Raw genomic sequence first — 12,075 nt, 5'->3', positions numbered from 1 at the left:
TTTGCAGTATACATAGTAATATATAAAGAGAAAGCTTCATAAATAAAATAAAAAAATTCATCTTTCCAAGTTTATTTTCAATTTTTATGGAAAAATCTATTTCACAGTCCATTATCTTTTACTGCATCTCCCAAAATAAAGCCCCCAATTTATCACAAAGGGAAGCATATTATTGTGAAACGCACATTTTTCTGCATCATGATGAGAGAAAATTAAAAATAGCTCAACATCCAATGAGTTATCTCTTCTTTGTGAGTCTAAATACAATCTTCCTCTTTTAGAACTTTGACTTTTGATCAAATTCCGCGCATTCAAGAACAGCTATATCTTTATATATCACATTCCAGAGGATGCTAAAAATAAAAGAGCCAAAGCTCCTAAATGTCACTGCTTGGAGGCGAATAAGGGCCTCTGACATATCTCTCCATCCTCTTCCATCACCCTGGGTGACACTGGCTGGGACGCTGAATTAATTAGATATGTTTAGGAAAGTCTAGGCTTACATGAACATGTGTTACTCATATGGGGAACACAGATTTTGATGTAAACCTTTGAGCTTTCATCAATTTTCTGGAGGGTTAGTTCTTCTATTTTGCTTGCACTGAATAAAGAATCACAGAAATGACTGTTTTTGGAAAACACATGAACATTTTTGGGAGGGTTCTTTGAAGAAAACACTTTGATTTGCCACCTGCTGTGTGCTTTTTTAGCCAGTTCAAAGTCTTCCCACTCCAATGGCTGTAGCAGTTCAACACAAACAGCGTTTTTGTTATTTTTTGCGAAGGACTATGACACGTTGTCAGACAAAGCTAAAAGGTTGCCTTGCAACCATAAAAGTCACCCATGGTGTCCACAATGCTTTCTTTGAATCAGACCGCCCAGGACATTGGTGCTCAGGATGGCAATAAAAGTACCGTACATTCCTGTAGGTAGATGCTTTCTGCAAGAATCTTCTGCAGTGATTCCACTGTGAGTGCATAATGCTGTCTGAGGCATTATGTTTACTTATGGTACTTTGCATATTACCATAAGTAAAAGCATTCATGTGAAGCCACACAAATATAAAGTGTACTGTTTTTCCGCACTATAAGGCGCACTTAAAAGCCCTTTTTTTTCCTAGAAATTGTGCCTTATATTCCAAAGGGCCTTATACATAGCAACCCCTGAAAAAAAGGTGAAGAACTTACTAATCTAGTGCCCTGGATTTTAAAAGCAATTTGGGCACCATGCTCACTACTTTTTTTTTTAAACGGCAAATATGACGTCATTGATTTCACAAAGTGAAAACTTTATTGATATGACCATTTTGCAACGACCATTTATAAAGCCTCTGTGCTCTGAAGGTGTAAACGTTAATATTTTATTTTTTAAAAAATAAATACATTTTCTTTGTAAAAATTGTTCAAATACAATGGATTGTGGTCTATATTTGCCTAGTCAGCATCGATACACACTGATTTTTTCGCAGAGACTTCTGGGAAATTTCTAAGGCACTCGATTTTGGAATTGTTGATTTGGACAACACTACAAAGTAGCAAAAGCACTGTGCACTATATAGTAAGTAGTGAAGGAATTTGGACATAGCCTACATTTTTTATGTGCGTTGTCACATTAATGTATGTTTTAGTGGCATCAGTCTGTTTTCTTATGTATTGGAATAGAGTTACACATTTTGTTAATATGCTAAATGTTTTTTTTGTTGTTTTTTTGTGTTGCAAACAAAGTAGTCACAGCAACACTTGTTTTAGTGGCATCAGTCTGTTTATTTACATGCTGTAAACAAGACTGGGAGTTACAGGTATTGTGAAAAACCCCAAATCTAATTGGTTGAAAGAAATGAATGAACGACATTGATTTTATATCACAGAACCTTCAGAACAGAGAGTGAAGGCCTTAACCATGCCTGGCAACAAAGGACAGCTGAAATGCGATTGGTTAAAAAGTCCAATGAGAAAATACGTCTGTCTGGAAGCAGCATAACCATCATGAACATAATAAAAGAGAATGGACTGATTTGGAATGATTTAAAGAGCATGCATAGACAAAATAAGTAACACATGATTGAGATATATTTAAGGCCTTCAGAAAAGGCCTTGAAGGCCCTGACGGCCCACCCCTGGTATACCGTGTTACAAACAACTTCTAAAATTACTGTAAACACAGTTAAAGTCTAACTGACAATTATCTCTGACACTTTTATCTTGCTTAGTGCAGCTTATAGTTCTGTGCGCCTATATTGCATCACAAAACTGTAAAGTAATGTAAATCACAGAAATACAAGGAGTAGTTGTATATTTTTTAGCTAAATGACAAAAAAAGAATTAGGTCATGTTTACAGCCACAATAACGGTCCCTTTTAAAAAAAAATATCCCTGGACTATAGCATGATCTATTTTTTCAAACTTCCAAATGTCTCACATACAGCGCCCGGAAATAAAACGTCTTCTGCTTTAGCCATAAATGATCTAAGAATGCTATGATCCAGATTTGTTTAGCACCCCTGCTTGCACGAAAGGTTGTTAGCAATAAACTTTCATTTGCGCCAAGCCAACCAGATGTTTACACTGATAAAGTAAGAATGGGGAACCCTGAGGGTTCGTCGCTGGGCCTGTCCTGACATGTTTGAATGTGGCACTTTTGATGTCTTTGGTTTCTACCACAGGAAGGTGAAAAGCCATCAATTCTCCCATTACTTCCTTTAAATAAACTACATTAAAAAAAGCATATTTATCTTCTAATACATGACTGAATTTTATTCTGTTTTTTCTTTAAAAAATAATTAAAATTGTTTTTGATGCAAAACATAATAAGAGGAGGACTACACAATAAAATAAATTATTTACCAAAGCATTTGATCATTCCAACATTTTTTAACAAAGACTACAATGGTATTTCTTTGTATTTAAGTTTTTTTTTTTTTTTTTTTCTCTATTTGTCAGCCAGATGGTAGGTATTCACTTTTTATTGAGAGTCTCTGGTACATTATGCTAAATGATCACATTGAGACTGGTATTTCAAAAGAAGCTTTCCAAATACTTGGAAGGTTTGTGTTATTTTTAATATTTCCCTTTAATGAATTTTTGGAAGCTTTTTTTTTTCTGTGTCAGTTTTGGGCCAGCAAATCTCTTCTGATTGTAGATCAAAAGCTCTTGGCGACACAAAAGCATCATCGTTATCATTTTGCGTGCAATATCAGTGCGGGTTCCCTTAACGGTCTTTGCTGCATGCTGACAACTTCAAGGTCAGTTGGGCATTAAAAAAAGAGCTGATGATGAATGGAGTGGTGCAAAGTTTATGGTCCCAGTTCGTATTGTCAAGCCGTCTGCTTACTGACCAGGAGGAACAGCTCTTTGTCTTTGTCTAACATTCCACGACCGACTGCCACACTTTGGCTTGGCCTGTTGATATTGCTGTATACAATGTGATACTGTGCATGCAGCTTGTAGATATATAGCATCCTACAAAGTCAAATAAAGTAGATTTAAACATAAACTGTATATGAAAACTGGATTGAGTGACCCTTCCCCCCTTGCGTTCCAAACAAAAAGAAGCTAAAATCCCATAGACTTCTATAGAGAAATGAAAAGTTATTACTGAGTCACCATATTTGTCAGAACAACAATTCTTCCTTTGTTTCCTGGTTTTTTCCTTTATGATATTTTTCTTTATTGCAAGTTATTTAAGTTATATACTGACCAATAATGTCTCAATTAAAGTAGGTGGTGCCTGCTGGCCCCTGCATCGAATCTTCGTAACATTTGTCCGTTTGCAGATTTACATGTTTACCTTGCTAGGCACATTCTCAAAAAGTCTATTTCAATACTAAATAGGATGTTAGGTTTGAGACTGATCGAAAAGTATTGTGCAATGAAAATTGTGCACTGACCAACATAATTCATTCACTGATTAAGAAATTGTCCATTTGTGGCTCAAAGTTCAGCAACTTTCTGATCTTGCAAGAAATGTCATGAAAAATAATGAATGGAAATGCATGGGCTCATTTTCACTGCCAATTCCATTTACGATTAAGCTTGATTAAGGTTTTGCATTTTCTGCTGATCTCTGTTATAATTTGCATTTTTTTTAATAGTAAACAACACCAGGAAAGATATTTTATTCAGAAAATTATAAGATGTAGCTATAAATGCAAAACTGTGTAGGATCTGCATATCAGGAAAAAAATTAAAATAAAAAAAACTTGCTTTTAACCTTGGAAACTAAAATTAGTGCAATATTTAAATAAACAGCAAAACTTGGATAACTTTAAACACTTGCCTACTGTCTTAAAAACTGCCGCAAAATGTGGGGCATTACTCTGTTCATAGCATCCCAGTGATTTCATGCTGTGCCTTTGGAGGAGTCTCACCACTCGTCATTGTGTTGCAGTACAACACAAACCAAAGGGGATAATGGGTTTCTGGCAGCACAGCAGTGAGACCACAATGTGCTTTTAATTGGATAGGAAAGTTGAAATGATGTCCAGGCAAGAACAGACCTCAGGAGCTGAAACAAGCTCAAAGTCTTCCGGTCATAAGACACAATATCACTCTCAACTCAGTGAAATCTGTTTTTCCTTGAAAGAATGAAACTGTTAAAAATAAAAATAAACTAAATGCATAAAATGAGCCAGACTGATGCTGCTAAAACAAATGCTACTGTGACTGATCTAACTCCCAACCTTGTTAGTAATGTAAAAAAAACAACGCTACAACAATGCTAGCCGTGTCGGCGCATTCACAAAACCTATCATTCCCATATTTGTAAGCAACTTGTAAAAAAACAATGATATTGCTAAAATAAATGTTACTGTGACTACGCTAACACCCAACCTTGTTAGTAACGTAAAAAAACAACAACACACACGATACCTGTACTCATCAGCAGCGTTAGCGTATTCACAATACCTATAATTCCCAACTTAGTTTGAAAAACTTGAGAAAACAGACTAATAGCATTAAACAAATGTTACTGTGACTACGCTATTTTCCAACCATGCTAGTAATATGTAAAGAAACACAGTACGACACCACGACACATTAGCTGCGCTTACGAGTTCCCAATACCTGTAGTACCCAAACTTGTTTGTAATACAAAAAAAAACTAAGACTGATAACGCCAAAAACTAAAGATAAATAAAACACATTCCGAAACAGCTAGATGTTAGCTGCATTAGTGTTTTTATAATAAGAATTGCTTGCAATTCATAAAAAAAAAAAAAAAAACACTGACATTTTGGCAGAGCGCTGTTTACCTCGCAAAATCACTTCGACATTATAAGCCACTGTGGATTTTAAGGCACACTGTCATTTTTTGAAGAAAAAAAAAAGGTTTTAAGTGCGGAAAATTTGGTAACTCTAAACGCAGTTATCGAACAGAAAGCTAATATAGAAACAGAGAAAAAAAGTTGTTTTCTTTCTTCCATGTGATTTAGTAGCGCATTTGAGGATTTAAATAAAAGATCATCCTTCAAGAAGACGTTGATAACCATGGAACAACTCTTCAATAATCTCCATTGAGCTGTTATTCATAGCTTAGGACAAAAGCGACTGCGACTCTAATGTCACCAATGGCAGAGGACCTTTTCTACAGAAAACATCAGTTTCGATTCTTGGACAATATTGGGATGGATAAATATATCTGATAAAATATCTTTTATCTAAAAATCACACAAATTTTCACAAAGTTGCCTAAAAACCTTCATTGGCCATGACATTCTTCATTTGAAGAGTAAACCAAAAGTAAGTCTTACAGTTTTTTTCCCCTAATATTTAGCTCAAAACCGTATGGCCTCAAATCACTGTGGATATAAACATTTCAGATGATTTTCCACTGAAATGATTTGTGACTTACTTTTATTACCCAAGAGCCCCAAATAACCCTTTAAACTTTTTTTAACCAGCTAAAAGCCCTTTGTGGAAGTCTCTAAAAAAACACCCTCAGGGGTTGAAAAAGCACTGTTTCTTTTGGTTTCCATGAAGTCCAAGTTCCAAGTTGCTTTCTCAAGGATGTCTAAATATCACTGTAGTGTCTGAAGTTCCAGAAAAAACCTTCCTGAACCAGATAATGGAAGAAGAAACAGATGTCCACTTATGTCTGTCAAGAAAAGTGTCTGAGAAAAGGAACAGCCATTAAGAAAAAAGACAATCTCACTCAGAACTTACTGATAAACACACCATAACTTCCAATTCTGCAGTTACACTTTTACCGCAATTTGATTGTTTTTGTTTTCTTTTAGAACTTTGTAAGATCTGTGTTGTTGGAATTTTTCAATGTAAGCCCTTGTTATAATTAAACAAGGGATGTTGAATTTAATCAAATGATTAAGGAACACACACACATGCAACAATTTGAACACAAGCACTGGGAGGACCATGCTGGTTAGCCTGAAGCCACAATATCCTATAGACAATTATTCTGTATACTGTTAATTATTTGCTGGAAGTTAACTGCGTTGAGGTGGGATGGGAAAACCAAGCAGTTTGGGAGGAGTGGGGGAGGAGGCTTTAGAACTGGATCAAAATGAATTGCACGTTGCATTTTGAACCACAGATTACCGTTCTGGTTACAAACTGACAAGCACTGATACCCATGGCTCGCATCTGGCAGAGTGTGGCATTCCACCGGCAGATGTTGCCCTTCCAGGAGTGCCCAGCAACTGTCCAGCAACACTTCACAGAAACTCCGGCAAGGCAGCGTCAACATTGGGGTCGCTGGGTCACACTTTGGCACCAAGAGAAGACAGAAAAACCACTCCAAGCTATGGTGGCATCGTGACTCCAACAGCCATGCCCACTCTTTCAGCAATGCCTGGACTTCCTCCAAGCTGCTGTGGTTAAAGTAATTGGGGACGGCAAAGGTCTCCCCAAACTTTGAGGAGCAGAAAGGAAGAGCAGCGTCAAGCACTAAACACGATATGGAAGACGCATTTTCAGTTTGGGCGTGGATACCTTTACCTATTCCAACTGCCCTCACAGATGCTTTGCTAAACTCTTGTTTACCTTTTAATGGCAGAGGAGCATCTAAAGTGCAACCACTGTGTGGTTGGGTAGCTATGGTGACCACCTTGGTTTTTGGGTTCTCATTGTATATTTTTGTCTGGCCAAAAATTGGTTTTGGTGTCATAACTGAGGTTTCCATTGTGGACAAAATCCTGTGGGCATTCCTACTCTGCAAACCTAAAATGTTTTGATGAGCAGCTGTTGCATCCAGGACACCTTGAGATTTTGCAACTGTGTGATCACCGTTGCCTAAAATTAGTGTCAGTAAACCCTTTAGGTTTTTATGGGAATTCCCATTGAAGGCATTCGACGCGAAGTCTACATTTTGCTTGTTGCTAGCACTAGAGAAAGACTCTGATTGTGTTCCGAGAAGATCCTGCTCCTCATCTACTCTGCTGGCAATGGTAGAAACTCTTTCTGAAAGCCTTAATCCTACCTTTTTGACATGAAATGCTGCACCACTTGCATTATCTAAGCCTCTGCGGTCTGCCTGCTTCACTGCTCCATCCTCATATACCAAACTTGCCATATTTTCTGCAACAGGTAAGAGTCCAGAACTTGAAAAACCACCATGTTTAGAGTCTAATTCCACTGCAAGCTCAACTTCAGATTCAATTTTGGAAGCATTTTTTAGAATCCTGGAAGGATCAGACCCCAGGGCCGTTAATGTAGAGGTGCCATTACCAGATGTACTTTGTGGCGGAATCCTTGCAGTGACACTTTCTGATGCATCATCTGTCTCTCTTAGTGTTGCAGGTGTTACAGTGCTCATTTGAGGATCCTCAGTGGTCAAAACCCAAGTCTGCTTAATGTTTGGAGTCCCGTGTCCTTCATGAACCATATCTCCTTCTGCCTTTGTAGTGATCTCCGATGGGAGTTCTCCACTCCCAGTTGGACTGCCCGACCCCTCATATTCCAGTGTTTGTGGAAGCCTTGTCGTAGTACCACTCCAGGACCAAAACCAAGCCTCAGAGTAGACCACCCACTGGGTAAGAAAAAGCAAAAGTCCAAACTTTGTCTTTGTTGCAGGCATGGCGTCAGCTTATAAGTGCATCTAAACTCTTGATCAGGCTCCAGTGAGGAACTTGGACAAGTTCCCACATCCACACACTCAGCACATGTCTGTCTCCACACACTCTACCAGGCAGGGAGGACAAATGAAGAAATGCTCCCCATTGAAAAGAGGAAAGGGGGGTGGCAGAAGGAACAGTGCTCTCGTATTGGCTGCTGTGGCAATATTTATTCTCTTAACTCCTCCCTCTCCCTTTGTCAAAGCAGTGAAAAGTGATCTCTCCTGCTGTCTGATACTTCAGAATAACCATGGTTCTATTTGTCAGTGTACAAAACTGATTTTTTTTTGTAAGTGTTCTACATTGAGGGGGTAATTTTTCCTCTCTGTTAGAGGTTTCTGCTAAAATATCACAATAGTATCCACAAAACTATGTGCTGTGGACAGTTGTAAAATGCAAAACATGGCAAAGGCCTTTCAGAAATTAAGGAAATGAAATACTGCAGTTATCATAAAAAAGTTATACTTAAACTTTCTGGCAAAATTACATAGGGTAATAAAAATTTCAGTAAAACACAAAGTGGATTTATCTTTCAACATCAACAATGGTTTGATGTAGATCATTCAGGAATATTTGTATTTTTTAATCTCAAAAAGTCTGGATTTTAATTAACAATTGAATCAATTGTCTCCTGCTCCCATTTACTGTTCAGATTTCCATTGCAGTGTAGAAGTCCCTCTAAATGCCCTGAGATTACAGAGTAATCCAGAGCTGGCGTTCTTGTCCTGACTGGCCTTCTTCCCTGCCTGCAGGACCGCTTGACAAAGACCCTCAACAGCAAACAAATGGGTGTGAAGTGATAAAAGAAAAAAATAGGGGGGAGGTCTGTGTTTTTATTTGCAGAACTGGTGGTTGGAACAAACACAGGAGTGAAGTGCTTATTCACTGAATTATTTTCAGAACATATTAAATTAATTAGGGATTTTGATCTCCATTTGAAAAACTAAAGCTGTCGCAATTTTTATACTCCAAATACTAGGGCTTAAACAATTTATCAATGAATTAATGCATTGACTTATATTCCAATGATCCAACCAGATCAATCTGTTTCTGGCAATTTGTTAATTAAATCAGATTAACTGATACAATTAAAAAATTGTTTTGAAATGATATAAATTGATAATGAAAAAACACGATTTGGATTAAGGCGCATGGGTTTATTTTACTGTAATGAAAAAACGACTGAGTGCATCACAGCGAACAACACGTGTGATAGCAGCAAAAGATGATCAAACCATCATTCCAATCCAATGTGTGGAAACCCTTTGAATTTAGCAAAGACATGTGACCACAACGTGTGATGGAATGTTCTAATAATGTTCCCTTTGGATTATTGTGATATAGTTCTAGTTCGGAACCGTGTGCGAGAGACCATCAACAGGTTCTTATCCGCAGACCTCAGTGCACGAGATGGTCTGTATGGGGCGATCAAGTCAGAAACATATGGAGGAGCTTGAGAATGAAGGGCCCTAAAAGTCAAAACTAAGATTTTGTACTGATAACGGTAAGCAACTGGGAGCCAATGAAGACTTTTGAGGATAGGGGAGATGTGATCTCTTCTCTTGGTGCGGATCAAGATCCTCGCAGCAGAGTTCTGGATCAGCTGCAGGCGAGACAGCTCCTTCTTATTCAGACAGGAAAACAGACCGTTACCGTAGTCTAGCCGTGTGGAAACAAAGGCATGAATAATAAGTTCTAGATCTTCATATGACACCATTTTCTGTAGTTTAGAAATATTCCTCAACTGAAAGAAACAGTCCCTGATCAGCTGTTTGGAGTGCTGCTCCAGTGACATATCTTTGTCAAAAATGACACCCAAATTTCTTAGGCTGGGTTTGACAGCATGGCCAAGAGAACCCAAGTGCAGCTTAATCCCTGGTATGGCATCATTAGGGGCAATAACTAAGGTTTCTGTTTTCTTTGAGTTTAGCTCTAGAGAGTTTTTACAGAGCCATTGTTTTATCTGCAACAAGGGCTTAAAAGAGCAATAAAGCTGGATATCATCAGCAAAGAAATGGTAGGAAACATAGCTGAAATCCCCCCCCCCCCAGAGTAAGTCTGCTGACTGAGACATTATGTGGTTAGCCATGACACTGAAATTCCGACCAGATAAGTAAGAGGAAAACCAGTGGAGAACTGACCCTGAAAAACCAATCAGGTACCTCAATCTGTCCAATAAGATCTGGTGGTCAACCGTGTCAAAGGCTGATGAAAGATCTAGTAAGACGAGGACTGTGTATTTGCCAGAATCAGCAGACATTAAAATATCACTAGACACTTTCAGCAGGGCTGTCTCTGTGGAATGATGTTTACGAAAACCTGACTGAAAAGTGTCATAGATACTCCTTTTATCCAAGAACTCTGACAATTGTTCAGATACTACTTTTTCCAGAATCTTTGAGATAAATGGAGTCTTTGAGATGGGTCCATAATTCTGGAAGACTGATGGGTCCAGATTGGACTTTTTTAGCAGAGGCTCCACTATGGCATGCTCATAGCACAGAAAACATGGTACATGACATTGGTTACCCGACAACCTTAGTGTGGTGGGAACTTTTCTCTGTCTTTAATTTATTCTTTCAAGCAAATAAACACGGTGTATATGGCATGGACATTGTTTGACAAACGTACTTTAAATAAACTGTTTTGTGATGGATCTTATTTAACTTCCACATAAAGCGAAACCCCTCCTGCTACAGTGAAAACAGATGAGTTCTATTAAGTCTGATTGCTTCAGGGTTTGTGCTCATGTTTTGGATTAAAATCAAGCAGCACATTTCCACCCGAATGCTCCATCTGCTGTACAGAGCTCCACTGTTCTAAAGTTTCCCTCTAATGTGGGGAATCCCATCAATACCACTTGTTTGGTGAATGATGCCACTTTCGGGGGGAGGGAGGGTAACCAGATGATTGTGAGTATGTGTGCGTGAGTGCATGGGTAGGACGGACGTGGGGGCTGGCTCGCTGGGACCCTCTGGGGCTTTCCCTCCCCATCACAGAGAGGGGAGGGCACTGACAGGGTTGGGGAGGGGGGCTCAGATATTATGGCGGGGGGGGGGGGGGTGTAGTGTGTAGGGTTGTAGGGTTATGGGGGGTGGTTGTGGGTGCGTGGCGATCCCTGGGTTGCTTAGGTCGCGTGCCTGGGCTGGCTTGCGGAGACGGGGCGCCGGTCGGGGGGTGGCCGACTCATGGGTCCCGGGGGCCCTGGCTTCGTCCCTGGCCTTTGTCTCGGTGTCCGGCGCCCGGTGGCCCCCATGGCTGCCGCCTGGTACGGCTAAGCGCTCCTGTCTCGTGGCCTGGGGGCCGGACACTGGGTTCGCTTGTGCCTCTGGGCATTGGGGGGGCCCCTGTAGGAGGGCCCTCTCTGTGCCTGGCTGGTGGGGTGGGCGGTCCCCTCCTCCTCCCCTCCCGGGTTGCCTGGGTCCGGGTGCTGGGGGGGCTTCTGGCCTGGGGGGCTCTCCTCCCCTCTCCTGGTCTGGCTGGTCTGGCTGGGTAGGATCTGATTCCCCTTATGAACACACGGTTCACGTCGCCAGCATGCATGTATGTCCACCCCCACGTGCACGTGCACACTGCCACACTGCTCCCTTTCTGCTTCATCCCTCCTCCTTACCCACAGTGTATTGATGGACAGATTTTTTTTTTTCACTCATCTTAGTGTCAGATTTTCACCTTTGATGTAACATTCGTCTTTCCAGCAGATCTGGTATAATTGTTACAGCTTAAAATAATAACTTATTCAAATCAGTGCTTGTATCCCCCACCTTTTCACCTTTCTTCCTTTTACTCTCTTCCACCCTCCCCTCACATTCTTCCCCTCTCCCTCCCCACACACACTAAATGTAACAAATAAATAAAAAATAATACGACAAGAGGGGTTTATTACACTCTAGTTTCTCGAAGCTATATAACCTCTTTTTGTGATAGTAAAACCTGTCCAACACAAAAAGCCTTCAGCTCTAATCTGTTTGCTCAGTTGTTGGACAGAACAAGTTAAAAAATGAAAA

At 39.8% G+C, this 12,075-nt stretch overlaps 1 protein-coding gene across 5 annotated transcripts in view; it reads right to left on the bottom strand.

Annotated features, from left to right (window-relative positions):
- Positions 1-12,075, bottom strand: part of col18a1a (collagen type XVIII alpha 1 chain a) — a 120,380-nt gene that overhangs the window by 56,290 nt on the left and 52,015 nt on the right. For 2 of the 5 annotated variants that reach the window (XM_078939343.1, XM_078939345.1), the window contains exon 1: positions 7,683-8,159. The exons of 2 other annotated variants lie outside the window; for them this stretch is intronic. In XM_078939343.1, coding sequence (XP_078795469.1) covers positions 7,683-8,031 — 349 coding nt within the window. In that variant the 5' untranslated portion in view covers positions 8,032-8,159. Of the gene's footprint in view, positions 1-7,682; positions 8,160-12,075 lie in introns of those variants that run through there. One more of the 5 variants, XM_078939344.1, reaches the window with a different exon arrangement.

Source organism: Oryzias latipes, chromosome 21, assembly GCF_053564925.1.
Source record: "Oryzias latipes strain Hd-rR chromosome 21, Olatipes_Hd-rR_3.1".
NCBI classification, from domain to species: Eukaryota; Metazoa; Chordata; class Actinopteri; order Beloniformes; family Adrianichthyidae; genus Oryzias; species Oryzias latipes.
This window is presented reverse-complemented; position numbering and strand designations above follow the sequence as displayed.